The 27632-nt window shown below is 46.2% G+C and overlaps 1 protein-coding gene across 1 annotated transcript in view; it reads right to left on the bottom strand.

The window, feature by feature from the left end:
• RRAS2 (RAS related 2) overlaps positions 1-27632 on the bottom strand; it is a 369972-nt gene that overhangs the window by 54477 nt on the left and 287863 nt on the right. Inside the window, exon 3 of the mRNA XM_085648118.1 lies at positions 13068-13170. Coding sequence (XP_085504244.1) covers positions 13068-13170 — 103 coding nt within the window. The remainder of the gene's footprint in view (positions 1-13067; positions 13171-27632) is intronic.

Genomic DNA, 27632 nt, shown 5'->3' with positions numbered 1-27632 from the left:
TCCTCCCCTCTGTTTATTTTGGTCCAGCTTCTTATCATAAGACTGGACTATCGTCCCTCAATCTTTTATTAGTCCGGATCAAGAGAATGATCGATATTAAAGCAGTGGATCAGACTGATATATCATTGCAAGAATATGTTGATGTCAATTTGGGTATGTTTTTCTTTGTTGGGCTACCTCTCAACAGTAGGAACATACGAAGACTCACTAGAGTAGTTGAAGCAGTTTTACTAAGACTACGACGGCTCTAGGTAACATCACTGAGGAACTCCAGGCGGCAAGACTTGTAGTTTTGCGGAACCATATGGCTCTAGATGTAATTCTTGCAGATCGTGGAGGCGCCTGCCGAATTATCGGTGACAGTTGTTGTGTTTATATACCAGACAACGCGCCTACCGTTTATCAGGCAATTTCTAAATTACATAAGATAGCGGCTGAGATACACCGAGGCACTGGTCTGGTTGGTTCGGGAGCATTGTTATGTCATGGGGATGGAAATTACTTCTTATAGCAGCCTGTATAGTAGGCGCTATTCTAGGATGTTGTCTTTGTATTCAATGTATGCCTATTATATGCCCCCTTTGAACTTCTTTATGCATGTCCTGTATCCCTAAGAAAGTGGATATTTGTGATGCTAATAAGCAGCTTATGCTTCAGCAACAAATAGATGAATTTATGAAAATAGATACAGAAAGCTTGAACGATGCAAATAGAGCACCTTCGATTGTTGCAGTATGATGTTGATTTCTTCATGTATTCGGTAATTGAATCGTTTTTTATATATCTGAAATTTACTCTTGATTGGGCAAAATGTATTTAGCAGAGGCTAAAAGGAGGGACTGTTAAACAGTAAAAATTGTATTCTGTTAACTTAGCCTCTGATCTCAGCCATTTTGCCTGCCAGCCCCATTTTGTTTCTCTACGGGGACTTTATAATTTAGAAATTGTGTGTTCACTGAAAGCTGGTCATACTGATAACGTTTGCGTGTCAGAGTAAGCTGCCCTGCCCTGCTGAAGGGCCTACGTGCACAGATGTCTAAACTGTTAGCCCACCAACGCATGTAACCTCCCTTCCTTATCTATGAAAGTGACGTGGGTAGGGGTTTATCAGGATTGTACAGTACAGCATGTAGGCGTTGTGTAAGGGGGTTGTGTAAGCGTTATGTAAAAATGCCACAAGAGGGTTATGTAAAGTGTGATGTAACCATGACTATGGGGTTTTCTAATGAACTCCTATGGTACCCAAACTGTATAAAATGCAGACCACAAGCTGTTCTAGTTCGTTCCCTCTCAGGCACTTGTAGTGTCTGTATGACAGAGCCATCTCATGAGATATAATACATTTGTGTTTATTGCCATTCCAGTGTCGATCGTCCTTTATTGAACCCGTAGACAGAAGGGTATCCCTGCACCTGTGAGACTGATAAGAATATAATTTCTACCAGTTGAGTAGCAGTTTTCAGTAGCAATTTAATGCATCTGTGATTACTATTTGTAAATGCTTCCACCCTACAAAGATTTGCATTAGTTACTCAGCTGATCTTTGCTTAACCTCCATGCTTATTGAAGTTCAGAACCACATGCAGTCCCTTTGACAAAGTAAATGATTATAAACAAGATGTAGCAAGTGCTACCCAACGCGTGTGCCTAAGAAAAAGGATCCCGAACCATCCGAGACAAAGTAGGAAGGATTGCAACCTTTCAGTAACCTCAACCATACTAGCAGAACAATTTTGTTATTACTACATGGACCAAGTAACAATGTGTACACTTAATTCAAAAGCAGTTAAAAACTGTTCCTGTAACATGTTAGCTGGTGTTAACACCTTCTCTTCCACCACCATAGTCATGTATGCCTGCTTGCCACAGTAATGGCAATCCTACGCAATATATGCAGACATTTCAAACTCCAGAGTGCAAATCTATCCTGTGCAATTTCTTTGTGCGGGTTAAGCACCTGGGAAGGTTGGAGCCTCCTCCTGACTGAAAAGTACGAGGAGGGACCTAGAAGAGCTTAGGAATTGTTCTCTGTCTGACCATCACCAGAGAATATTGAACAGATATGGAAATTTAGCTATGGCACACTAAAATATACAGGTTCTAAACTGTTAATAAAATTGTTGTAAGGCTCGGTGGCAACCTCAAGATAAATAGCTCAGAGAAAACCTAAAAGGCATCCAAAGTAGTAGCTCAATAGAAGATCACTAGAATACCTCAGGATACTATCCAGTGAATGCCCCCTTAAGAATTCCTTGAGAAAAGCCATGGTAAATGACTCAAGGGTTTTTTGGACTTAACCATGATGTGAGGCAGGTAATGCTCCTTTGGCAAAAGCCTTGCCAAAAAGGAAAAATTGTAAAACCCAGGAGAGAAGGATTCTGTTGCACCACGCAACAAACATGTCATGCTTTTGAATTTCCATGCAGGAACTGTCTACGCGTAAGTTAATGTGAAGGCTGATCATTAATAACACAAGCACGTATGAACCAGTGCCCAAGCCCAGGAAGGGCAGTCAAAGATTCATTGATTAGTCAGGGGACAGTGCAGGTGGAAACCAGTGGAATCATGCATGAGCATACAGGTGGGTCACAAAATTAACTCGGGTACATTGGTATGGATGACTGTAAACAGAGTAAATCCAGGGACTGTGCAAACTTACCCTCATACTAAAACATGGAGAGCAGGGCTTAGGGACAAGTCAAAAAATGTGTTGCCTATATGCAGTATCTTAGTGTGGGGTGCAGTGTTGGCATTGTGGCTTAAAATGTTGATGGCCAAAAAGTGGGTCATTAAGTATTGGTACCTGCCCCTTTCTTCCAAAGCTGAATTATTTGCGGGCCATATTGTTCGCATCAGCGAATGACGCACCAGAGAAAATTTTTAAAATAACACATAAATTGAAAATCCACATATTAATTTTCTTCACCACTGCTCTCAGTAACTCCTCATTTATGCTGGCATCAGTATACCCCCTCTCCCACAAACTCAGCCTCCACAGCCATCCCCTCTCACACCTCCATCTGATGAGAATCAATTCAGAATGTAAAAATAAAAATCAGCCTCTCTGCTGCTGGCAGCAGTAGAGTAGTCTCTGACATCCTAAACAGCTGCTGGCGCAAGCCAATGAAAACCCTAGATGGAAATCTAAGCAAAAAGTAACATTTAAAAAATAAATGCTGTTGGTGGTCTGGGTCCAGAACGGGTGCCCAGGTGCTTGGCTTTAAATGGGAAGAGGGGCTGTCGAATAGAGTAGCATTGTACATTGATGATGTCCGTCTCGTCCTCACAGCCCCTGAATTGGGACCCGGGTTAAGCACATTTTGCCTATTTTTGGAGAGATCTCAGGTTTCCACATTAATATGTCCAAGTCAACAGTGTTCTCGGCTAGTGTTTGTCCCCAAGATTTCGGCTGGGTGTCTGGTTGGCAGACTCCACTCTACCGATTGAAATATCTATGCATGTTTGTGTCCGCTGCTGCAATCTGGAGCCGGTTCTGGCTCGCCTGCTGGAGGATATCAGAATCTGGTCCGTTTAGCCTTTGTCCTTCACTGGCCGGTTCGCCACTCTTAAAATGGTATAACTACCTAGGTTCTCTTTTCAGCTACAGAACTTCCCACATGAGGTCCCAAAACAGCAGTTCCGTAGATTGAATTCAATCATTACCGTGTTTCTACGGGAAGGGGTAGCCCTCCTATAGCCTTGAGCACATGTTTTTAATCCACATACTGTAAAAAATCGCCATGGCAGATATTGAATCCTACTACTGAGCGTCTCATCTTCTAATAATTAACGATTGGTAGTATGGGGGCCAGGGTGACCCAGTTATGCATCAGACAAATGGGTAATGAGGGAGACCCCTATTGTTTCTTACTTATAAGGCAAGAACGGCAGAGTATCTCATCCCACAGCGACAAGGGTCGTTTTTAACCTACGGCGTTCTTACCTCCGGCAGATGGGGTGGTGGGATAGGTTGAATGAGTGGACACCACTGTGGAGGCATCGCATGGTGGCCATAGAGGGTTTCCGTAAGAAGAACCTAACTGGGATCTCTACCCTGGGAGATGTCATGAGCGGAACAATGCTATAGTCATTTCAAACTCTACAAGTGGAATATCAGCTCCATCGTAGCCAGTCTCATAGGTAACTTTAGCTTCGCTATGCACTGACCCCCTAGATTACTGCCCTGAATGACCTTTCTGAATTTAACCTGTTAGAGGGCAAGCTTCTTATGGGTGACCTAGGTGATCATAAAGTTGGAAAGATTTACCAAACACTAATCTCAAATCACCCAGACAGATTTTCATCACATAGAGCTGCATGGGAGGCGGACGTGAGGATGCTTGAGAACGAGTATTTGACGGAGGTACTGGCGGCGCCTAGTATTGTTACTATTGCTGTCCTGCTTAGGATGATTCAATTTAAATACCTCCACAGAATATATTTGACATGTCATAGACTTTGGCACATGGGTGTGATCTCTGACCTGTCTCCTGTGTGGCATCGGGGAAGGCACATTTCTTTTATACAGTAAGGAGCTGTCCTGAGTTGCAAAGATTCTGTCACAAAATGACGGCCTGTCTGGATGGGGTTCTCTCTTTGTCGATCCCAATGGACCCAAAACTTACCCAACTACATCTCACTGATGACTTCGGTGAGAACAGATATTGATTATCTCTACTGTATTTAGGCCTGACTTTAGCAAAGTGGGACATAGCACGGGAGTGGAAGGCCGAGGCACCCCCCTCCTTGGCAGAATGGAAGAAAGGGATGAACCATTGTATGGGGTTGGAAATAGCAGTTTATAAGGCAAGGGACTGCCCCCAGAAACACACTGACTAAGCTATGGCAGAGATGGGCGGATTACCGGAGCATAGAATTAGAACCTGTCCATCCCGAATTTAATTTGGTTCATGATGAAGTCCAGTCCTTCGAGTAATGAGATCAGGCTGGGTGGGTGTGGGATACGGATAGTCCTCCAAGGAATATTTCTGTGTTTTATTGCTGGATGTGGGGTGGGTAGTGGAGGCTATGTACGTGCAGGTCTTTAATTTTTCCTTTGTATTATTAATCATTGTATGGTTGTGTGTTGACCTTAATAGGCCACATTCTTTGATTAAACTGCAAAATAAATGTTTTTTAGGAAAAAAAAATTAAACCTTAATAGGGAAAAAATAAAGGAAACACCTATAATAAGCACAAACAACTGAAAACAGTATATGAGCATAACCCTGTTTTTGCGGACCTCCACTGAGAATTAAGATTTTTGATTTGCTCCTAATTACTGCAAACCTCGTATGAGATTTATATGTGGCCAAATTAATTGAGAGGTCCATAAAAATCATCTTGAATCAGCTGGGCAGATTTGTGCATTAGCATGAGAATGTTTGAGGTGGTAGAGCCTGGAACCACTCGCTGCTCCCCTTTCCTTCTAAGGCAAACCCCATGCCTTCTCCTCCCTACATTGAGAGAGAGAATTAATTTGGCTTGCCTACCCCAGCCCTTTCAACTCACCCAAAAGACCAAGAAAACATCTAAGTCCCAAGCCATACAGCCTCCACTCATAACAATAATGACCAAATGTGACCAATGTTGCAAAGTATAGAACACTCCTACCTTTACATTGTAAGTATTGCCTTAGGGGAATCCTTTAAAACATGCAAGACACCTATCTTAGAAATGCAAGCTATCAACACTCGTCTTGCAGTACTATAAAAAAAAAATAATCACAGAAAGTTGCATCACCAAAAAATAAGTATCAAGTCGGTAAAGCTCCTTTGAAATTACCCATCTAGATTTCAAATAGGATTAGGCATGGAAATGTCAGCCCTACAAGTCACTGAAAACCCATTCCACATGGCAGACAAAAACAAGCATTGGCATAGCCAATAGGTCTCGCCTTGGGGACCTTATAAGTGTTTAGCCATGCAACAGTTGCATAACTAAATACTTCTAAGGTCCCAAAAGCGAGACCTATTGGCTATGCCAAGCGGCCGTGAAAGTGATCGCGATCAAACATCATAGCGGCCGCGAAATAAATCGCGGTCAAGCGCGGCGCGTGCACCCACGCACATGCACTGTAGCTCTAGGCTGGCCTGGTAGCACTTTTTGGAGCCCTCTCAAAAAGTCTCGCCAGACCAGCACATGCGCTGGGTCAGGCGAGACCTAAAAAGACTTGCTACTGGTCATCCTAGTAGTTTTAGAGCATTTTCATAACAGATCACAAACAGGTCATAAGCATAATAAAGAAACATGGGGGCTTGACTGATAGGCCATTAAAGGATGTTCCTTCTTTCTCAATAACCAAACATGAATTTAGAAAATTAAGGGATCCGAAGTATTTAATGTAATCCCCTAGCTCTATCTTGCATGAGGTGCAACTTTGTACACAGCCTAAAAACATATCTGTATAGTTGCATCACTTAGTTACTACTCAAATTAACATTGGTAAACAGTATGCTTCACTACGAATGGCTTCAAGCTAATAAAAATATTAATATTGCAAAAATACTTAAGACAATCCAATGCCTAAAAACTAAATTATTTGTATTTTAGCTCATCTTATTAGCAGTTTTTAGGTCTCGCCTAGCGACGCAGCACGGTCGCTAGCGTGATCTATTGTTGTCGACTTGCTTCGTAAGGGGGACAGGACATGTGCACGCGCACAAAGGACTGCAATTGTAAATGCGTACGACAGCGTTAGATTAACTTGCAGGACAGGGGATGTGCACGTGTACGGCTGGCGCAGCGTTTACGTGCCTCCTGCTTCCTTATGCAACAACTCCCAGGACAGGAAATGGATACGCGAACGACTGGCTTCCTCGCTAAATAAAGACAGGAGATATGCACGCGCCAGCGTACACCGTGCGGCGCGTTTATATACCTCCTGCTCCTGTTTTTTTGCTGAACAGCTGGTCTGTGTACTAGTGATGCCAGGTGCTGATTTGCTGAGTGTGGCGGGCAAGTACTGTTCCTAATTAAAATAGTCAGTCGATGCTTATGGTGCACGAGGAGGTGGGAATTTTGTGGGCTATGTCTTTGTTAGTGATGTAGGGGATAGATAGTAAGTGTAATAGGGCTGGGGGTTGAGGAATCCCACCTTCCAGTCATGTTGGTTGCTCCGGTCCTCTGCGCGGGGTCCCACTTGCCAGTCGCCTCTCTGCTCCCTCTCGGGGTCGATGCAGCTCCTGTCAGATACCAAAATTCCGTACCTAAAAAGGACAACAGCTGCAGGAGGGGCGCCCCGCCCCATAAAGACCTAGCCCCACCTTAACGCTGTTGTAGCACGCCTCCTGGGGAGCCAGCGTGCCCGTCTAAGGTGTGGCCGCGACTTCCTTATCTTATTCCTTCCCCAGAAACAGTCATCTCACGAGTCACGTTGTGCTTCTGCATTCTCCGCCCAGCAATACTACTGCAGGGTGTCACGCCTCCCTTACGATGTAGCCGAGCCCCTCTCGTGCTTCCTCAAGTCTGTTCTCGACTCTCTCCTCCAAAGCCATGGGTATTTTCAGCGCCGATTTAAATATGTTTGTCCTTGCCATAGGACCAAGTGGGCCGTAGCCATCTCTTTATAAGCAGTTATAATGATGAAGCACAATTAAACCAGTTTTTGGAAGATAAATAAGCAGCCACAAAAGCAGTAGGTCTGACTTTCAGAAACCTGTGATTTGTTTTTGGAAAAATGCAATCGATTTTCAAAGCGAAAACGTAGTTATAAGTGAAAATGTGGCCTGCTTATATTTGGGGAGAAAAATCAGTAAACAATGACCCACCGCTAAAAGTGAATTCAAATACCATGAAATGAAAAATGGCACATTACCCTTTTCACTGAAGTGGGCTACTTTTTAGACGTATGCGTGTGCGCACAAGCAAAATCCTGTCATGTCATGAAGCGAGCCGAAGATTGCATTGTGCTGCTGACACATTTCTTCTTGGTACATGGTATTGGGGTTGAAGCAAAATGTGAGTGACTCTCAAACAGACCAGCGGTGGAAGAGGACGCCTGCATATGCATTTATGAGAAATGTTTTTTATTTAAGGCTGTTTTGGAAAACATGGCTGCTATCTCTGTCTCCATTCCATGTATGTTTGCAGAGTTCTGAAAAGTACATATTCAGTCCAGCAGCAATAAGTGAAAGTACTCCACACACTCCTTATTGTACTAAGCTTTTTTTAGGTCTCGGCTAGCGATGGCTGCGCTTGCGCAGTCTCGCTCGCGAGACATAAATACTTGGGTGAAGAGGGGCTTGAACCCGCCCCTCTTCTTCCCTGTTCTCCATTGGCTGGCCTAGTAAATGCTGGCCAGCCATTGGAGAAGAGGTCCCGTCACTCTGATCCTGCCCCGTCCTTTTCGGATCGGGGGGCGTGTTTTTTGCGAGAAGTCTCAGGGAGGAGACAACAGCAAAACACGCCCCCCAATCCGAAAAGGACACTCCCTTTCTCCGAGGCATTTTCTGCTGTGCCTCGGAGAAAGGCGGTGGTGTCCCGGCGTTGCTCCCTCACCTCCCGGCTCCTCCACGTGCCTCATCCCTCTGCTGCTGAGATTACCGAACGCTGTGCGCGCTGCCGATCCTAAAACAACAGCGCTATCGGGACGGACCTGTTTGGCTAATTAACCGAGCAGCGCTCCGAAGCAGACTAGGAACGGGTAGCGCTGAATAAAAAGAACAAAGAAATAAATGAATATTTATAACTTGAAACGGCGCGTTTATAATTTGAGAGCCCGGCGTTACACCGAGCAGGCTTCTGGGCAGTGAAAGTGGATTTTTTTCAGTCAAAGACCCCAAACAGGAGCGGTGGGCTTCTTTGAACATGGACTTTTCAGCTTCATGATTAACAAGGTGCCCGATGTTTCTGCCAATCAACGCTTTCAAATTAAGAAGGGGTCAACAACATCGCGAAATATTCAAAAACATTCTTTTAACAGCTTCAGCGGCAATCACAGTCAAAACACTCATCAACAACTACCTAAAATTAAAATTCCCATAAGACTTTAAAGAGGCATAAATATGCCCGTCATTAAAAAAATCTAATCTGGACAATCAAGACCCCAACAACTGCCGATCGATGGGAAAGGTACCATTGCTGGGCAAATTTAGAGAACAAGCATTGAAAATGCAATAGGCCTCGCCTTTTATTAAGTTAAAGCCATTTGCTTTGCTAATGGTATTATATAGCAAAGCAAATGGCTTTAACTTAATAAAAGATGAGGCCTATTTCAATGCTTGTTTTTATCTGCTCCCTCCCCCGTACCTTAACAGCACAAAGAAGCCTCCTGCCCGTATTACAGCGCTAGATTCTCTTCGGGCTCTCGGTTTCGCTGGCAGCTGAGATTATGTAGTGACAGGATGGGAAGAGACCGCCGGTCCGAATCACAAATATCGGTTTCCTTTTCCTGGAGTAACTGAGACTTGGAGAAACTGCGGAGCAAAACTTACTCGCAGAAAAAACCATTGACCGTTTCGCACGTTGTCTAAACAGCACTTGGCGCTACTCGTGTCCAAACAGCACTAGGCGCTACTCGTGTCCAAACAGCATTAGGTGCTACGGTACCTCCTAACGATGATTTTCTGTTAATTGTTTTTTTGAAGTTTGGTTTAACTGCCTCCGCCATAACTTTGCAGAGTCACTTTGGCTGCAGTGCCTTGAATTAACTCGGCGAAAGTGGCTTACTGCACCCGGATTGCTTAGCACGTATTTTGTTAGAAAGAGAATAAAATCATTTGGTGAATTCATATATGAATGCGGCAGCTATTTTTGAAGCCGCAAATGTTGCAGTTGTAGGCCTTCCTTCCTAACACCTCTTTTGGTTTCCCTTCCCACTAATAAAAGTCCTTAAACTAGAGTGCGGCGGTGTCAAATGTGCCGAAGCAAGAACATTTTCTTTTGTGGCAAAAGCATTCTGGGATCAACTCTGGGAAGCAACTCTTCAAAGCTCAGCACAACCCTTCCTCTCTGTCCGCTTGGCTCTGCTGCGAAGCAAGCAAGCCCCGTGACTAATTGAAAGGGAGGGAGGAGGAGAGCAGAAAGAGTGGGGTGGGGGGTGTTGGAGACAGGAGAATGAAATCAAACCATCGTGGTGCTCCTGAAAGGGCACCGCGCCTGCCATTAAACATAAAAGAAAGAACCAGACAATCTCTGGGAGACCATATCCAGTCCTGGGCCCAGGCAGCTGTGAGGAGCAGGAAAGGCACAGACAGCAGTGCCCTCTGCTCCGAGGCAGCCTGCAGCACAACCCTCCCTCTCCGTCCGTCCACATGGCTCTGCTGAGAGGCAGACTGGAGCCAGCTGACTGACAGAGAAATGTCATGAAAGTCTCCAGTTACAGGCGCAAGCTACAGCGTGAACAAGAAGGGCTGGGCGAGAAGGGAGGGGGGAATGCGAGGAGCCTGAATACAAGTGACAAAAAAAAAAAAAGCATTTACAATGCAACGGTCTCGGCATTGTTAAAGTTAGAGCTATTGGCATTGCTCATGACAATGCCGTTTCTTTAAATGTTTTAAAAACAAAAACATAAACAAAAATAATGTCATGAGCAATGCCAATAGCTCAAACTTTACCAATGCCGAGACCATTGCATTGTAAATGCTTGTTCTTGTTTTGTGAAAGTTGTACATTCACACCGATCTGCCTGGGTACATTTTAGGTTCTCTTTTCACATGTGGCAGGCGCTGAACTCATATCGGATTACATATTAGAGGAGATTCTTAGGACGTGGCTTCTCCGCTAGAGCGGCTGGCCTCGAAACTGCGGAGCCGGGTTCGAGTCTCGGCAAGGACGCGTAACATCCTGTGATTCTGGGCGAATCACTTAATCTCCCCGTGCCTAACAAAAACAAGCATTTGAAATGCAATAGGTCTCGCATTTACACAGGTTTGAGCTATTGACATTGCAAATAACAATGCCTTTTATATTTGTTTTTGTTTTAAAAACATAAATAAAAGGCATTGTCATTTACAATGCCAATAGCTTTAACTCGTGTAACTGCGAGACCTATTGCATTGCAAATGCTTGTTATACAGTGCAATCAAAACCCGGGGGTGATGGAGTATTTTATACGTGAAGCCATTCTATGAAGCTAAGGTTAGCCCCAGCTGGTTGCTAGATGATGTGCAAATTGTAGTGACTACTTACTAGCAAAAAATAGAGCATTTCGATGGGACAAGTAATTGCATTGCTGATACAGACACGTCTTTTAACCGGTTTCAGTTAGGAAGAATAGTTTCAGGTCTGTCAAGTTTTATCTTGTCCGCAATCTCAGGGCTGTGTTTTACAATCAATCTACAGTTACATAGGAGGCACCTCAAGTAGAAACGGGTGGTGGTGTGCTTAAGAGTTGAAGTGTTCTAATTTTTATTTAGGCGGCACGGATATGCATTTTTTTACAATGGTAAATCAAAATCTTTCTCCTGATGCTCCATGACTGATTTTGGAGACATCCTGTGGTTCTCTGGAAGCCTTCTCTAAATCAGACTGTCACATTCAAACCTCCACACCCATAACCGGATGTCAGTTCTAAAAGGGAATAATATATCTTGCAATGCAATTATGAAGTGCGAAATCCTTGAACTCTGAATAACATAACACCCTTCTAATGGGCATTCTATAATGATGAATTATTCGCTTTAAGGTGGAACAACTCAAGCCAAAAAGTCAGAAACCCAAAAATATAAGCAGAGCACACAAAATAAGTCTTGCTGCACTGGCATTTCAAAGGTGACCAAATTGTTTGAAGGTCACAATACTTAATGTGGAAATACAGCTACCTCAAATCATAGTGTTACCTTTCTTAAAATCAGACTCTGATGCATTAAGGAGTTTGAAAGCTTTGGAAATAACAGATGTCATAACAATCCTCCTTGGCATTCCAACCGCAACTTGGAACTTCCAATCTGCCTGTTAAAACCATCACCCCTGCCCCCTTTCTCCACGTGGATGGAGTAAACATTTCAGTTCAAGAGATGTCACTGCCAAGAGCAAACTAAGTTGGCCAACCCAAAAGGTCACTCATGTTTAGCCCTGGAACTGTACTTTGAACCTCTATGCTGCTTCTATCTTTGTGCCGTATTCCCTGGCCCTTCCCATTTTTGTTTACTTAAGTATGTTGCTGTAAGTGGGACGTTCATGCCCAGATGTGGGCCCTGTGCACACTGTGTTGCTGCAACAAAGCTATACCTGGCTAATGAGCCTAATCGGGGCAGAACCGGTGATAGGTTGCTTGTGTTCCAGTTTAGGGAGGACCTGGCCTGACAGTTCGGGCTAGACTGTGCCCATGAGCAGCAGGGTCACGGCTGATTTGCACATGGCTGGGACCAGACTGAGGTGGCATGGTGAGCAAAATAATGGACTGGGAAGCGGCCCGAGTGATAACCAGTGGTTGAGATTCATTCAAGCATTCCATTCATCACTTTTTGTATGCTCCATTGTATTTACTGGCCCAGAATCTATTTGGTCCGCCTTCCCGACATGGAAAATTCAAATGGAAAAGGCTAACTTTGTTTCATGTCATCTCTCATCCTTTAACTATGCAGTGTCCAGATGATATCATTTCATACCTTAATTATTATTGTGAAGTCACGGTCATATCCTGCTTTTAACATAGTAGGCTTGAACCCAGTCCGCTATGAATCACGACTAATCCCCAAATATTAGGAATCAAGCATATTTTTGTGCGTTTCATATTTCTTTGTGCTCCAACATTGAACTCGCACAGCATTTTGATACTGGGGGCAACTAGTTCTGTAATACCTAAATCAGAATAAACTTTTAACAAATAAAAAATAGTCACTATTTTCTCATAACTGCTTTATATACCTGAAATAATCTTGAAGCGTATCATTCATATAAAGTACAATGAGAGTGCAAATCACTGCACCCAGTTCTTTTTAGCAACCCTTGAATAAGTGATATTTGCCCATTCATTGAAAACCAAACTGCATGTTAATGCCCCAAAACTTCCAGACCTCTGGCAAATTAGTTACTTTCTCTTTATGGCCACACTTTATCGAGTTACATTACAGAGAAATTTACACATTGATAAATTAAACATTTTGATTAGGAAAATACTTCACCTTCCTCTATCCGTGACTGAAAATACGAGCAGGAAACCCTCTCCTGTCCTCATGTATTGTTCTCGCATGGCTCCAAACTCTTCTTGGCCTGCTGTGTCCAAAACTGAAAAAGATAATCATAAAACTAAGCTTGTTACCATGGAAACGGAAATGGGATATAGTCGTTTAGGTAGAGTGGCACCCCAAGTCGGATATTTTGGGCTCAATTCATGAAGCTTTCTTCCATGAGTGGATGTGGCATACTCCTGGAAATTCGGATGTCACATCTATATCGAAAGATCTCGGTCAATCGAACCCTTCGTGAGAGGATCTACAAGTGTTTTTTATTGGATTTTTTATTTTTCACATTTAACCTCTGGAAGAGTTAATACAGCAGATCATTTAACAAAGAAACATGAAAAAATACCCGTTTAGGTATATCTAAACTTCGTTTTTAGCCTCTTTTCCAGATGGAAAACTATTTATCATGAAAAATGCCTTCGCCCTACACCTCCTTGAAACACAGGGGTATTCAGGGTGGCGCTGTGGTGGAGGTTCCTTGCTCACACAACGTAAATACTGAAACGCAATTATTTTGTAAGGAAATGTGTATTGGCACTCTGTTTGAGAAAGTACGTGCACTTTTCTGAGGGCAATATAAAATTGCTATGCATCGCCAAATAAAAGGAAGAATACAAAAAACAAATAAATACGGGAGACGCTGGTGGGTGCTTCTTTATAACAAACATCAATATCTCACAGTGTTCTTCTGGATTTACTTCAACCCAGTTTTTGAAACTTTACCCCTCGAATACTTTCTCTCTTTCTGTGCTGCTTGCTGCATATAGCCCTCGATTGTAGGTAGTTCTTTCTGACAACCCCCAGCATTTATGGGTGCACCTTTCCTTGGGGGCCTGTCATTGATTTGAATCCTTTGATAGACTCTTCTCCCACCCTGTCAGGCACCGAGCTGGACATCTGGTTCACGAGGGAGTCTCTGCGCTCATGGGCATTGCATTTTGGCACATGAGAAATGATAACATTCTTGTTGTTCTATCTTGACTGTAAAGATCCATCATTCGACCCAGACTCTTACCTACCACCAGTTACAAATGGCTCAGTGCAGGCGGATCGGAGAGGAGAATCCACTATGTGTCCTGCACTGATTCCATTGCAGGGCTGCTATATTTTATTTAGTACTGCTATGTTAGTCTTTGCCTTTTCAATGGCCCTTCTCCTTCTTTTGGAATGGTTTGCCCCTCCGCCCCCCCCCCCCCCCTCTTGGTGTTGCCTTGTATACCTATTAGGGTCCCTTTTGTGGTTCAGTTGGGTGGTGGGAGAGTAGGGGTTTGGATTACTTGTACACCCGGGGCTTCTTCTGATGACTGGGCAAACGTGCAGGTTCTCCAAATATCAGTCAATAGCTACTGGGTATCTGAGGCTTGTTTCCGTATAGGATGCATGGTGAAAACAAGCATTTGCAATGCAATAGGTCTCGCATTTACGAGAGTTTGAGCTATTGGCATTGTAAATGGCAATGCCTTTTATTTATGTTTTGGTTTTTAAAACATAAATAAAAGGCATTGTCATTTACAATGCCAATAGCTTAAACTTGCGTAAATGCGAGACCTATTGTATTGCAATGGCTTGTTTCTAGAATGCAGCGATTTTAGTTAACAGTTTTACAAAGCGTTCAAGCACAGTAAGGTATGCGGGTGCTTTACAATAAACACCAACAGTCAAAGATACATTGAATGGGCAAAGACGTCTAGAAGAGGCTCAGCCATAAACCACAGGCATAAACGAAAAGATACAACAGTGTGTGGTAGAAGGACGATAAAGAGAGGAAATGACAGCAATTCACCTGCAACAAATGGGCCGGGTGAAGGAAGAAGGTTACCGCTCAGTGACCTGGCCAAAGAGGGCTTGAATGAGCTGAAACTGTATCTTAAATTCAAAGCTGTTCCAAACAGGGCCCCCCAAAATACGTTGGCCCAGGGCCCCTAAAATCCTTACAATGTCCCTGCTGTTCAGACATGCAACTAGAAAGACTTGCGCCACCGTAAGCAGACGTTCTTCTTGCCTTTAAATGCCATCCACTGTCAGCTTCCGGTTCTTCCGATTGGTGAACAGTCTGCTTTCATCCACCAATAGTCCAAGAAAATTTAACCACAGACATTCCACACAGGGAGGTTGGCAATGTGCCATCTGCCCCTCCATTAAACAATGAGTGAGGCACAGGCTGTGAGTAGCCTGCAGGAAGGGGAACCTTCTGCCTATATGTGGGTCCCTGCGGGCTTTTCAGCAGCAAAACTCTGCAAAGAGCCCACTCACAACAGGCAGAGTGATAAGCGCCAGGGGCACTAAAAAGAGAAAATAAAAATTATAACACCCTGGCCCGGAGGTTCACACCTCCACTGCACTTCCTTCCTCATAAAGACAAGGGGCACTCATCCTTTCACTCTCACCCTTTTACTCGCATGCTTTCGTCTCCCTCCCTGGCCCCATTTCCATACACAGTGCAGCAGGGACAGCATGGCCGGGGTTATGTAGAGTTCAGTGTGGCATGATCAGAACCTATCTCCTGGTTCCTGCTTGGACGCCCCACTCTCCCCCCAAACAATCGCCCCATTACTGACTCCCTCACTCATGTACATATTTCCCTACCACTCCGGCTTTCCGTCTGTGTTTCTGTGGAGGGGACAGTGGGACATGAGTCTGATGAAGAGAGGCATTAGGCCACCCATTCCACCCGCACAATTCTCTGGACCTCCATAACCTGCGGAGTTTGCCCCACTGTCTCCCCTATTTCGCTGCGTCTCCCCCCGGCGTGTGTTTGTGAAGTGAGTGAGTCGTCAGCGGTGGGGGAGGGGGGGTCTGTCCTACTACTTCTCGCTACCCGTCCTGCTCCCTGAGTACGGACGATAAGTGGTAGTAGGCGAGGGGCACAGGATGGTCTGCGGGGAGATAGATGGTGGTAGACTTGCCTGGTCCGCCGATACCCCTCCCACCAGTGTTAACCCACATGCCCCCACGACGTTTCCTCTGCATAATCTCCACTAGTCGTAATGTTTGGAATGTTGCTCATCCAGGGTCATTAATTAGGAAGAAACAGAGGGCAGCCTGCCCCTTCTTCTGAACCCCGCTCCAGCCGCACCGGTCCACTTCAGCCCATACCCAGCACATCCTGCGTCCCCTCCCCCGTGCATCCTTCCTCTGATGTGCTAAGGGCACAGCTGCTGCCTTGATTTGTCATAATGCAGAGAGGGGGAGAAAGAGGCGAGCTGCTGTCTCTCTGTAGCAGCACTGCAGGTACAGTGGCAACGGGAGGACAAAATCTCTGTCTCCTGCCCCGCCGGCTCCTCCTCCTCGTCGAAGCACCTGCCTTCCTAGGGGTTGGGGCTTGTAGGCGCACACAAAGGATCTTGGCTGGGTGGGGCTGGGGGGAGATCAGTGCTGCAGGGCTGTATTCTTGGAAAGTCTGCTGCATGCACTCAATCCACAGGAGGAGTCAGGGGAAGAGGGGAGGGGTACAGAAGGCGGGAGCTAGCCTGGGAGAGACATTCAAGGGACTCGTGCAAAGTGCGCCAGCCAGACCAACTGGCTTCACCTGGGCTCCCAGCAGCATTCGTCAAGCAGGCTGGCAATGCCAGCTGCCAGAACCTAGCACCCCAGCAGCGCGCTCTGCGAGCCGAGGAAGTTGGGAGAGAGGACAGAGAGCTCCGTTTAGCTGGGCACGTGTGTTTGTGTATAGGAGACTCGCTGCTACTCCGCAAAGCTGAGGAGATTTAAACAGAAACACAGTCCAAACCCCAGCCTTGGTCAGGAAAGTCCTTCTTCGGAGTGGACTTTTCTAAATTGGATTATCAATGGAGAAGAAAGTAGAAGGTAGATGATGTCTTTATTACTCTGGGGCTCGTGTGTGTCTTTGTGCAGTTGTTTGTCTTTTACCGTTACTCCATTCTCTTTCAAAATTGCGAGCACTTTGGAACAGAACGCGTCCCCAGCTTTAGGCAATATACTAACAAGAGCTCGCCATTCCCGCTGTTTATTTTTGCATCGCGCTTTCACTAAAGTGAAAGCGCGATGCAAAAATAAACACGCGGCGCCCTGTCTCCTTTTGAGACGGCCCATCCGGACTGGATCTCAGGGCTTGTTTATCTAACACGCCTCTTGAGATAAGAAACTGCTATATGACAGCCGTGAAGCAGGCGATCCAGTCCGGATGGGCCGGACAAAAAAGCGAAAAGGAGGCACCTCAGAAAGCTTATTTCCAATGGCAGCCCACCGTTCACCATAAACGGTGACGCAAGCCAATGGAAATAAGAGGCGGGGCTTAAAGCTCTTCTCTCAAAGTCCTTGTTAGCAATAAATCTCGCAGAGGGAGCTACGCATGTGCGTAGCAACGCTAGGCGAGACCTAAATAGCTTTTCTGGGGATCCTATCAAAAGGCACACTGGATTATACAGCCTTTTATTCCTTCAAGATAAAATGTTTTCCATCTTTTGTTTAACAGCCAGGGCAGGTTGGTGGCAGCCAAACAGATTCTTGCATGAGCCCATGCCATCTTAACATCCTGTGTCTTGAGGACCCAATTGCCTTGACACTTTTTAGTACCTTACTGGGGCCCAAGTCCAGAATGCATTATCCTCTCAAGATATTCTAAATATAATAATGTTACTCAATTTCCTTTTTCTAGCCAAGCCCCGCGTGTCTTTTCTACCATTGTGTATGTACTGGTCACCAACAGTACTAGGTGCCTCAAAGCTACTTTTTCAAAATCCTCTTTATTTGTGGATTTTGCACTCTCAACTGGAAAATCTGTCCAAAAAGCCTGATTTGTAAGGCTGAATGTTCTGACAGATGTACTATTTAGTAACTCCATTACTTCCAGACAGGGGCGCTCTATGAGGATGCAGACATTTTCTAATCCAAATTTGTTTACTGTGGCCAAACTGTCACTATACATGAGACTCAGATCAGATCGCACCTCAAAGTGAACCTTTAGAGTGCAAGATGCTAATAGGCAATTTTCTTGATTCTTTTGAACTGGAGTGACTGGCTGCCAGAGTCATCCAGGTTACTCGTCTTATCTTTTCAACTTTCATCACATCAAGAATTCTGTATGAGAATATGTGCAGGCTCTGATCCTAGAAATAAATGTCTGGTCGTAAGAGACACCTTATTGCCAAACCACATCCCTTCCGGTAATAATGATTCCCCTATAAATCAATTAATCAAGCAAACAGGATTTCTAAAGCACAGATAGTCACCAGTGAGGGTATCCAGGTGCTGAGAGCCTACTGCATCAAGAGGAATCAGTTTAACAGCCAGGTCTTGAGTCCTTTATTGAATTCCAGAAGAGAGGATGAGGTTGGGAGATGAAGTGGGCGGTCGTTCCAGGCCTTCGTAGTGAGGTAGGAAAAGGAGTGTCCTCCACTGTTGCTTCAATGGATGCTCAGCGTGTGTGCGAGGATGAGAGAGGTGGGGCACATGTGTCTGTAGGGCTGGTGGAAGTTCATGGGGTGGTTGATGAATGCTGGTCCTTAATTATGAAGGGCTCTGTTTGTTTGGACCTGCATCTTGAATAGGCATCTCTTCTGAATGGGGAGCCAGTGGAGCTTCTTGAGGTGGGGAGTGATGTGGGTGTGTTAGGGGAAGTCGAAGATGAGTTGGGTGCTAAGTTCAATATGGTCTATGGTCTCTTTAGGAGATGCATGGTGGTTCCTATGTATAGTGTGTATCCATAGTCCAGCCAGCTTGCGTGACGATTCATCTGGTGTTGAAAGACAGGCATTTGAAGACTTTACGGAGCATGTGAAAAGTGAGGAAGCAGATGAAAGAGACTGGGTTTATGTGACTTGTCATGGTGAGCTTTCTGTCCAGGATGATGGCAAGGTTGTGGACATGGTCTATAGGCGTGGTTGAGGGTCATAGTTTGGAAGGAAGCCAGGAGTTGTTCCATATCAAGGTGTTGTTCCCGAAGACCAGCACTTCCGTTTTGTCTGTGTTGAGTTTTAGGCAGTTCTCCCTCATCCATTCAGCTATGCGCGTCAGGCACCTTTGGACGTTGGTCATCACAGTGGAGGGGTCTTTGGATAGCCAGAGGATGAGCTGGGTGTCGTCTGCATACGATATGATGTTTAGTTCATGGGTTCTGACGATGTTGGCCAAGTATGTCATATAGGTGTTCAACAGAGTAAGGCTGAAGGACAAGCCTTGAGGGACACCGCAGATGATGTTCTTGGGTTCTGAGGTGAAAGGTGGCAGGTGGATTCTCTGGGTTCTTCCATTGAGGAAGGGGGTGATCCATTTGAAGGCGTCTCCTTTGATTCCAATGAGATTAAGCTGTGCCGAATGCTGCTGAGAGGTCGAGGAGGATCAAGGCCACCGTTTCTCCCCGGTCAAGGAGGGTTCTGATGTCATCGGTGGCAGCAATCAGCGTGGTTTTCGTGCTGTGGTGTGGAATCCGGATTGGGAGGTGTCCAGAAGATTGTTGTTCTCCAACTGTTCTGTGAGTTGGCAGTTGATGGCCTTTTTTAAGGGCTTTGGTGGGGAAAGGGGAGCAGAGAGATGGGATGTTAGTTCTGGAGTTTGCTGGGGTTGGTGGACGGTTTCTTGAGAGGGGTTTGAATTTTTCGTATTTCCATTATTCAAGGAAGGTGGCTGTTGTGATGGATGCGTTGCAGATAGTGGTGAGCCCATTGTGGATCATCTTGCACTGAGGTTCAATATGTGGTGGGGACAGGGGTCTGTGGGAGCTCCCGAGTGGATGCAGTTCATGATGGCTTTGGTGTGGTGAACTGTTCCCAGGTTGTGACCAGGTGGTCAGGGTTAGCATCTATAGGAGCGAGGAGGCTGAGGATGTCAGCAGCGGTGGGTTGGGGTTCGAAGTTTTTAAAGATGGTGGAGATCTTGTTGTGGAAGAAGTCCACCATGGTGTCGCAGAGTTCCTGGGAAGGGGTGAGGATATTTTTGGTGGCGGAGGACTGGAGAACTCACTGATGATGTTGAAGAGTTCTTTGATGTGGTTAGAAATGGTTTTAATGTGGTCACCTAAGGCACTTCTTTTGGTCTATTTCAAGAGTTGGTGGTATTGGTTGAGGGATGTCTTAAAGCTGTCTTGGTCTGTGGGCTAATTGCTGGTGCACCATTTCCTTTCTAGTCACTTACAGTTGCTTTTCGTGGTTCTTAGTACAATGGTGTACCAACTGGCCTGTTTAGTGTATCTCTTGAGTTTGGACACAGGTCTGGTTTTAGCTCTAGAAGTAGGCAAGGTGTAACAAGAGATATTTTCCCATGTCAAAAATATCTCAAATCTCCAAGAATGGATCAGTTTTATTTTCATGTATGAGAGGGAGGGACAGACAACTTCAGAGTTTTGGAATTCACACTTAGATCCTGAGTAACCATGGATATTTTAAAGTTGATATGCATAATTGAAAGTTTCTATGCAGGTAAGCTTTCAGCATGCCTCTTCCAGCCATTGGCCTGAGACTTTTTCAATCACATCTCAACTTAGCCCAGTGGATTATTTAAATTTCATCTTAACGCTATGATTTTTTGGGAATGTATTCTTCCGCCTCAGCTTAAGTGCTTGAACCCAAATGCATGATGGACCATTTTACAACTGTAGCCCTCCCTGTAAACCCCGATTGCTCCCTTCCTTAGGTCTTTCTCTAACATGGTAAGGTAACAAGCATTGGCAAATTAAACTTACATGTATGTGCTTTGCCAAGGCTTGTTTCTATTGGAGTTTAATTTGCTAATATTAACAGAAAATGTATATAAATGCATGGCAATTTTTCATCATATGTACAGGCATGTGAGGGGCTTGCTATTCATCCTGCAACACACACTTTCCTACCACACATCAAAATGAACCAGTATCTGGACACATACATGTGAAATTCGAATTGAGATTAAGAAGTATGATCATGTATTGTGTAGGCAGCATACTCAACATGACTGCCCAACTCAACACAATCATTGCCTCATGCTTCCGTACCTTCAAAATGCTGAGGAAGAATTTCAAATGGCCCCCCAATCAGCACCTGGAAAACCATCATGCATGCACTGGTCACAAGCAAGCTGGACTACGGGAACAGTCTCTATTACAGGATCAACACATCAAAGGCGGCAGACCATTCAGAACTTGATAGCTAGAATCACACTCAACCTCCCACGCCACATTCACATCACACTACCCCGACGGAGCTCCACTGACTCCCTATGCACAAATGAGCACAATTCAAATTCCGCACCCACACTTTAAGTCCCTACATAGCACTGGCCCAGCGTACCTCAACAATAGCATCTGCTTTCACAAACCTTCCAGACACCTCCACTCATCTGGACTCCTACCTGCAAGCATCACATGCATACAGAAAACAAGATCCTGCGTTTCCTGCGTTCAAGCCTTCTCCTACATCGTTCCTAAACCACCTGCCGCTACAAATCAGAGCCTCCTCCTCCCTTCTTGGTTTCCACAAGATGCTGAAGACCTGGCATTTTAAGCAGTCCCATTAAGCCATAGATCTGGCTAGACTCACACCTGCTTAGGGCCAGTAAACCCTCCAGGATGGTGGTGGGCTCTCCAAACCTATAGAACATATGTTATGTTATGTTATGTTATGTTATTTATTCTTTTGTATAGCGCACGGCTACTCAAAAAGAGTGTCCCGGCGCTTTAGGAGAAGGAGTGCTGCAACATAATAACATAACAACGTTAGAAGAAGAAAAAAAGACTGAATGCCAGACAAATACATGCAAGAAAAAACAGGCTACTGGGTGAACAGCCAGGTTTTAAGGCCTTTCCTAAACGCTAGTAGGCTGGTAGCTCCCCGCAGAGTGAGTGGCAGAGAGTTCCACAACTGTGGCGCCAGTAGTCCAAAAGAGCGGCCACCCAGACGAGCTCTCTTCACACGCGGAACAACCGCCAAAAACAGGGATTCCGACCTCAAAGACCGGGTCGGATGATAGAAGACCAGTCTCTTTTGAAGGTACTTTGCTCCCACCGCGTGGAGGGCTTTATAGGCCAGAGTCAAAGCCTTAAAAACAATCCGTTTCCGGATCGGGAGCCAATGCAAAATTTTCAACAGGCCCGATACACTGGCCCGTCTATTTAATCCGAAGATAGCTCTCGCAGCAGCGTTCTGCACCACTTGGAGCCGCTGCAGCAAATACTCCGGCAGCCCCAGGTAAAGAATGTTCGAATAATCCAACCTGGACCCCATCAAAGCCTGCACTGTCAGCTTCCTATGCTCCTCCGACAGCAGGGGAAGGAATCTCCGCAGCATCCTAAGGATGCCGAAGCAGATGCCCGACACCCCCAGGATCTGGGATTTCAATGTTAACCCCTTATCCATCTTGACCCCCAAGTTCTTGGCTACTTGGGAGGAGCAAGACGGGGGAAACATATTAATCGGCCACCAGGCCTGCCAGTCTGGCTCTGTGTCGCACCCAAAGAAGAGAACCTCCGATTTATCGGAATTGCACTTGAGGCTGTTCCGTTGGAACCATTGAAAAACAGCCCCAAGGCAATCCCGAATGCTCTCCCCATTAAAGTCTCCACCTCTCATACATGAGAAGAGGAGCTGGGTGTCGTCGGCATAGGATACGATCCGGGCCCCATACGACTCCACCAATGCCGCCAACGGGGTCATGAAGATGTTAAATAGGGTCGGGCTCAAAATAGAGCCCTGTGGGACCCCGACTCCCAGAGGCGGCATCACGGCAGAATCTGGCGAGGCCCAGACCGTTTGCCGGCGTCCGGCTAGAAAGGAGGAAAACCAGCCGAACACCGTCCCCCGCAGACCTATCTCAAAGAGTCTTGCGAGAAGGCCATCATGGGGGACGGTGTCAAACGCCGCCGACAGGTCCAACAACACCAGCATAGCTTTGCCCCCAGAGTCCAGAACCCCTTTAATGGTTTCTGAGACCTCAAGGAGCGCAGTCTCTGTACTGATATGGGAACGAAAACCTGACTGGGTGGCGTGCAAAATCTCATTGGTCTCAAGAAAATTGGAAAGCACAACCTGAACGTGCTTTTCCAAAATCTTCGTGAGAGCCGGCAGCAAAGAGATAGGCCTATAATTGACCGGGGCATTCGGATCCAGGCCTGGCTTTTTGAGCAATGGAATCACCATTGCCTGCTTCCAGGCGTACGGGACCACTCCCTGACTCAGCGAAAGATTTAACAGCGGATTTGCCAGTGGATTAATCACCTCCGCAACTTTCGCTAAAAATTTAGCAGGGCAAGGGTCGAGGGGCGAACCTGATTTAAGATTGCCCATTAGCGCTAAAGAGTCAGGGGCAGAGAGCGGAGGAAACACACTCCGCGTCACACCAGGCCCTGCCCGCGGGGATAAGGTGGCCTCAGGATTAGTCTGGGCCAAAAGCCCAGGCGATGGAAAAGAATCCTGTATGCGTTGGATCTTGCTCGTAAAAAAGTCAGCAAGGTCCGAAGCCCAGGTACCAGACGGTTTTTCGTCTAGGATGTTAGACCGTGGGGAAATAAATTCTCTCACAATGGAGAAAATCTCCTTGCAGGAGTTAGGAGCCGCATCTATTCTCCTGGCTAGATATGCTTTTTTTTCCAGGCGGATGTCCCGGTGATAGGCCTTGACCACCGTTTTATAGGTCAGCTTGGCTGCAGTATCATAATGAGCCCGCCACGCTCTCTCGGCCACCTTACACTGCTGCCGCGTAGCCGACAGTGCAGCGGTAAACCAAGGCGCAGAGACCCGTTTCGGTGTCAGACGGGGTGTCAGATCCGGGGCAAGGTCATTCAGCCTGTCTAGAAGCCAAGCTTGCAGGGTCTCCAAGTCCTTATCCAGATCTCCAGAGAGGGAACATGGGCAATCCACAGCAGCCTGGGCCAGCATCTCTGGGGTCACACGATGATATGCCCTATGGACACGACCCTGTTGCAGTGCCAAGGCAGCCACCGATTTGACTGTGCCTTTGATCGTAAATTTGGCAATCGAGTGGTCAGACCATAGTACTGGTGTAATCTCAATCATCTCAAGAGGGGAAGACGAGAACACCTGGTCAAGAGTGTGCCCCTTCTCGTGCGTAGGCTCCTGCAAATGAGGGATCAGTCCCAGCGGGGCCATAGCCTCAGAAAGTTTAATGGCAGCAGGGTCAGACGGATCATCCAACCGAAAGTTAAAATCCCCTGCCACGATGCAGTGTTCCGCTTTCAGGGCCAGCCCCAACAACACGGAGTCCAGATCTTCAAAAAACGTACCGGGTGAACCAGGTGGTCTATACACAAGTAAACCCTTAACAGATTGATGTGGAGACAGAGTGATAGAAAAAGCGAGAGTCTCCGAGCCTCGGATGTCCTTCCCTGGCAAAATCGCACAGGGCGTGCCTTTCTTGACCACCAATGCCACTCCACCGCCCCTCCCCTCGGCTCTATCCTTCCTGAAGATGTTATAATCAGGCGGGATTGCCATGGCGACATCTGGATTGGAAAATTCACCCCACCACGTCTCAGTGAGCATAAGACATAGTGGCTTCACCGTATCTAGAAGCTCAAATATGTCTTGCGCATGTTTACATGCCGACCTGGTGTTTAAAAGCATGCAGCGATAACCCACATTGAGGATGTTATTGTTGGGGCGTGATAACTGAGCGCGGTTAGGGCGCCAGCCACAGCCAGGGCAGCCGAGTTTTCCGCGATGGCGTCCGGGAAAGACAGTGCGACAACCTGTGACCAGGGTGTCGAAGGAACGCAGTTCCCCAGGGGAATAATGCAGCACTGGAGTCGCAGGGGGACACATCCCTGGTGTATAGAATCCTACCCGCCGCTCCGATCGCCTCCGGGACGCTGACGGGCGCAGACGGGCAGGACTCTGGCTTGACTCCGGCGCGAGTCAGGCGCTACCGATGCGCGTCACCGCTGCGCGCAGAAGGCGAGCATTAAGTAGGGCTCACCTGTGGTCCTAGTGAGCGCTAGAGCGCTCAAACAAGTGGCACACTCGCTACTCGCCACCCCCAAGATGGCGACCGGCGCCAAACACGAAGGGGCAAGGAAAGATGAAGCTGGTCCGCAAAAAGCGCGGTGAGGGGCCCAATTTAAGGTGCAGGTATGTGGGCGCACAAAGGTGGACTAAAAGCAAGGGCAAACACAATTTAAAACAAACAAAATGCAAAAACGGGATATTTTAAAAAGAAGCAGCTCTGTATATTACAATTCAGCAGCCTAGCGCGCGTGCGTGCTATTGCCTTCTCCAAGGACGAGCTACTACCAAGCTCACCTTAAATAGGGCTCACCTGTGGTCCTAGTGAGCGCTAGAGCGCTCAAACAAGTGGCACACTCGCTACTCGCCACCCCCAAGATGGCGACCGGCGCCAAACACGAAGGAGCAAGGAAAGATGAAGCTGGTCCGCAAAAAGCGCGGTGAGGGGCCCAATTTAAGGTGCAGGTATGTGGGCGCACAAAGGTGGACTAAAAGCAAGGGCAAACACAATTTAAAACAAACAAAATGCAAAAACGGGATATTTTAAAAAGAAGCAGCTCTGTATATTACAATTCAGCAGCCTAGCGCGCGTGCGTGCTATTGCCTTCTCCAAGGACGAGCTACTACCAAGCTCACCTTAAATAGGGCTCACCTGTGGTCCTAGTGAGCGCTAGAGCGCTCAAACAAGTGGCACACTCGCTACTCGCCACCCCCAAGATGGCGACCGGCGCCAAACACGAAGGAGCAAGGAAAGATGAAGCTGGTCCGCAAAAAGCGCGGTGAGGGGCCCAATTTAAGGTGCAGGTATGTGGGCGCACAAAGGTGGACTAAAAGCAAGGGCAAACACAATTTAAAACAAACAAAATGCAAAAACGGGATATTTTAAAAAGAAGCAGCTCTGTATATTACAATTCAGCAGCCTAGCGCGCGTGCGTGCTATTGCCTTCTCCAAGGACGAGCTACTACCAAGCTCACCTTAAATAGGGCTCACCTGTGGTCCTAGTGAGCGCTAGAGCGCTCAAACAAGTGGCACACTCGCTACTCGCCACCCCCAAGATGGCGACCGGTGCCAAACACGAAGGAGCAAGGAAAGATGAAGCTGGTCCGCAAAAAGCGCGGTGAGGGGCCCAATTTAAGGTGCAGGTATGTGGGCGCACAAAGGTGGACTAAAAGCAAGGGCAAACACATAACATTCCATGAAATAACAAAGGAGTAAATACTCACACTCACAACACAACAGGCAGACCCACCTCGCCTGCTACACCTACCCCTTAAATGGCAAACACTGTAGGTGCCTCTGTTAACTTCACCAATTATTTGAGGTGTTCTTCTATAGCAGCAAATACCTCTAAGCAGCCACTTCAAATCGCTAAATTATGCGGGCAATTAGGCATATTTGTGCTAAATGCTAGACTACATAACAGAATCCAATTTAGAGTGTGGTTTCAATAAAGTCAGACCGCTTCTAGGCAGACAGGACCCATACCATAAAGAGTATCCCAGAAGGTAAAGGTGGGGTACCCACGATGAGTGCTGAATGTTTATTGTGGACAGTGAGTACTTGAATGTTGGTCCTTTGACCTTGCAAATTAGCTGTTTATATGCTGCAGCGAATCTGCAGGCCTGTCTGAGCACGGGTTTGAGATGAGGCCGCACCTTATAAAAACAAACAGACATCTGGCCTTGTGGATCAGTTATTGTGATTTTATTTCTATTAAAACAGGCGAATTGGCGGTCCATTTGTGCAAAGGTTCACATACATTACATAACAAATGAAGGTCTCAACTGCAATAATGTCACACATGATTTTCAGCGTAAACATTATAAATCAATATAGTAATCTCTAGTGCAGGAGATCTATCTATGTCAGACTGAACCTCATTTTTTATGGTCTTCTTAGCTCTGTCGTACTTTTGAATTTGGGACCGCGTAGGAGGCAGGGCCCTACCCCTGTCTATCCCGGTATTAGTGTACCGCGAATGGTTAATGCGGTATGTACAAGTGCTTTCTGTAACGTTTTAGCTATGAATGCACTGTGTATATGCTATTTCACATCACTACGTGGGTTCCATTTTGTAGCGGTGGACATCTTATGGTTGCCCTCACATAGGCTATATAGCATGAAGCGAATACAGGCCTTTTAGAGCACATGTGCCTTTCCTTGACTTTTCTGTGACCTGGGCAGCTTGGCTCCGCTGCCCCAGGTTAAACTGGTCTCACGAGTTCCCCGTCCTCTGGCCACCTGTGATTAGCATCAGGGCTTGACACACCATAAAGTCTTTTCATCCTACACAAGCCTCCAGCTAATCTCTTTCACACATTGCTGTTCCTGCTTTATGGCTTGTTTCCCAAAACAGGAGATGCTCATGTTTATTGGGGCCTATCGATATCTGATGTGGGATCTGAGCCTTACTGTGTAAATAATTACGGGCTGGCTTAACTGGAATGTGGGATGGTCATCATGACTCTGCCTTTTCGTTTGTAATGTATACTTTAAATGACCATGCCATAAACCTAGGAATGTATGCCTGAAGCAGGAAATTCTGTATTTAAGGAGAAGCCCGTTTCTGTGATTTTCAGCAGTCTCCTGAGAACATACACGCTGTTGTACTTCTAG

Source organism: Triturus cristatus, chromosome 3_2 (assembly GCF_964204655.1).
Source record: "Triturus cristatus chromosome 3_2, aTriCri1.1, whole genome shotgun sequence".
Taxonomy (NCBI): Eukaryota; Metazoa; Chordata; class Amphibia; order Caudata; family Salamandridae; genus Triturus; species Triturus cristatus.
This window is presented reverse-complemented; position numbering and strand designations above follow the sequence as displayed.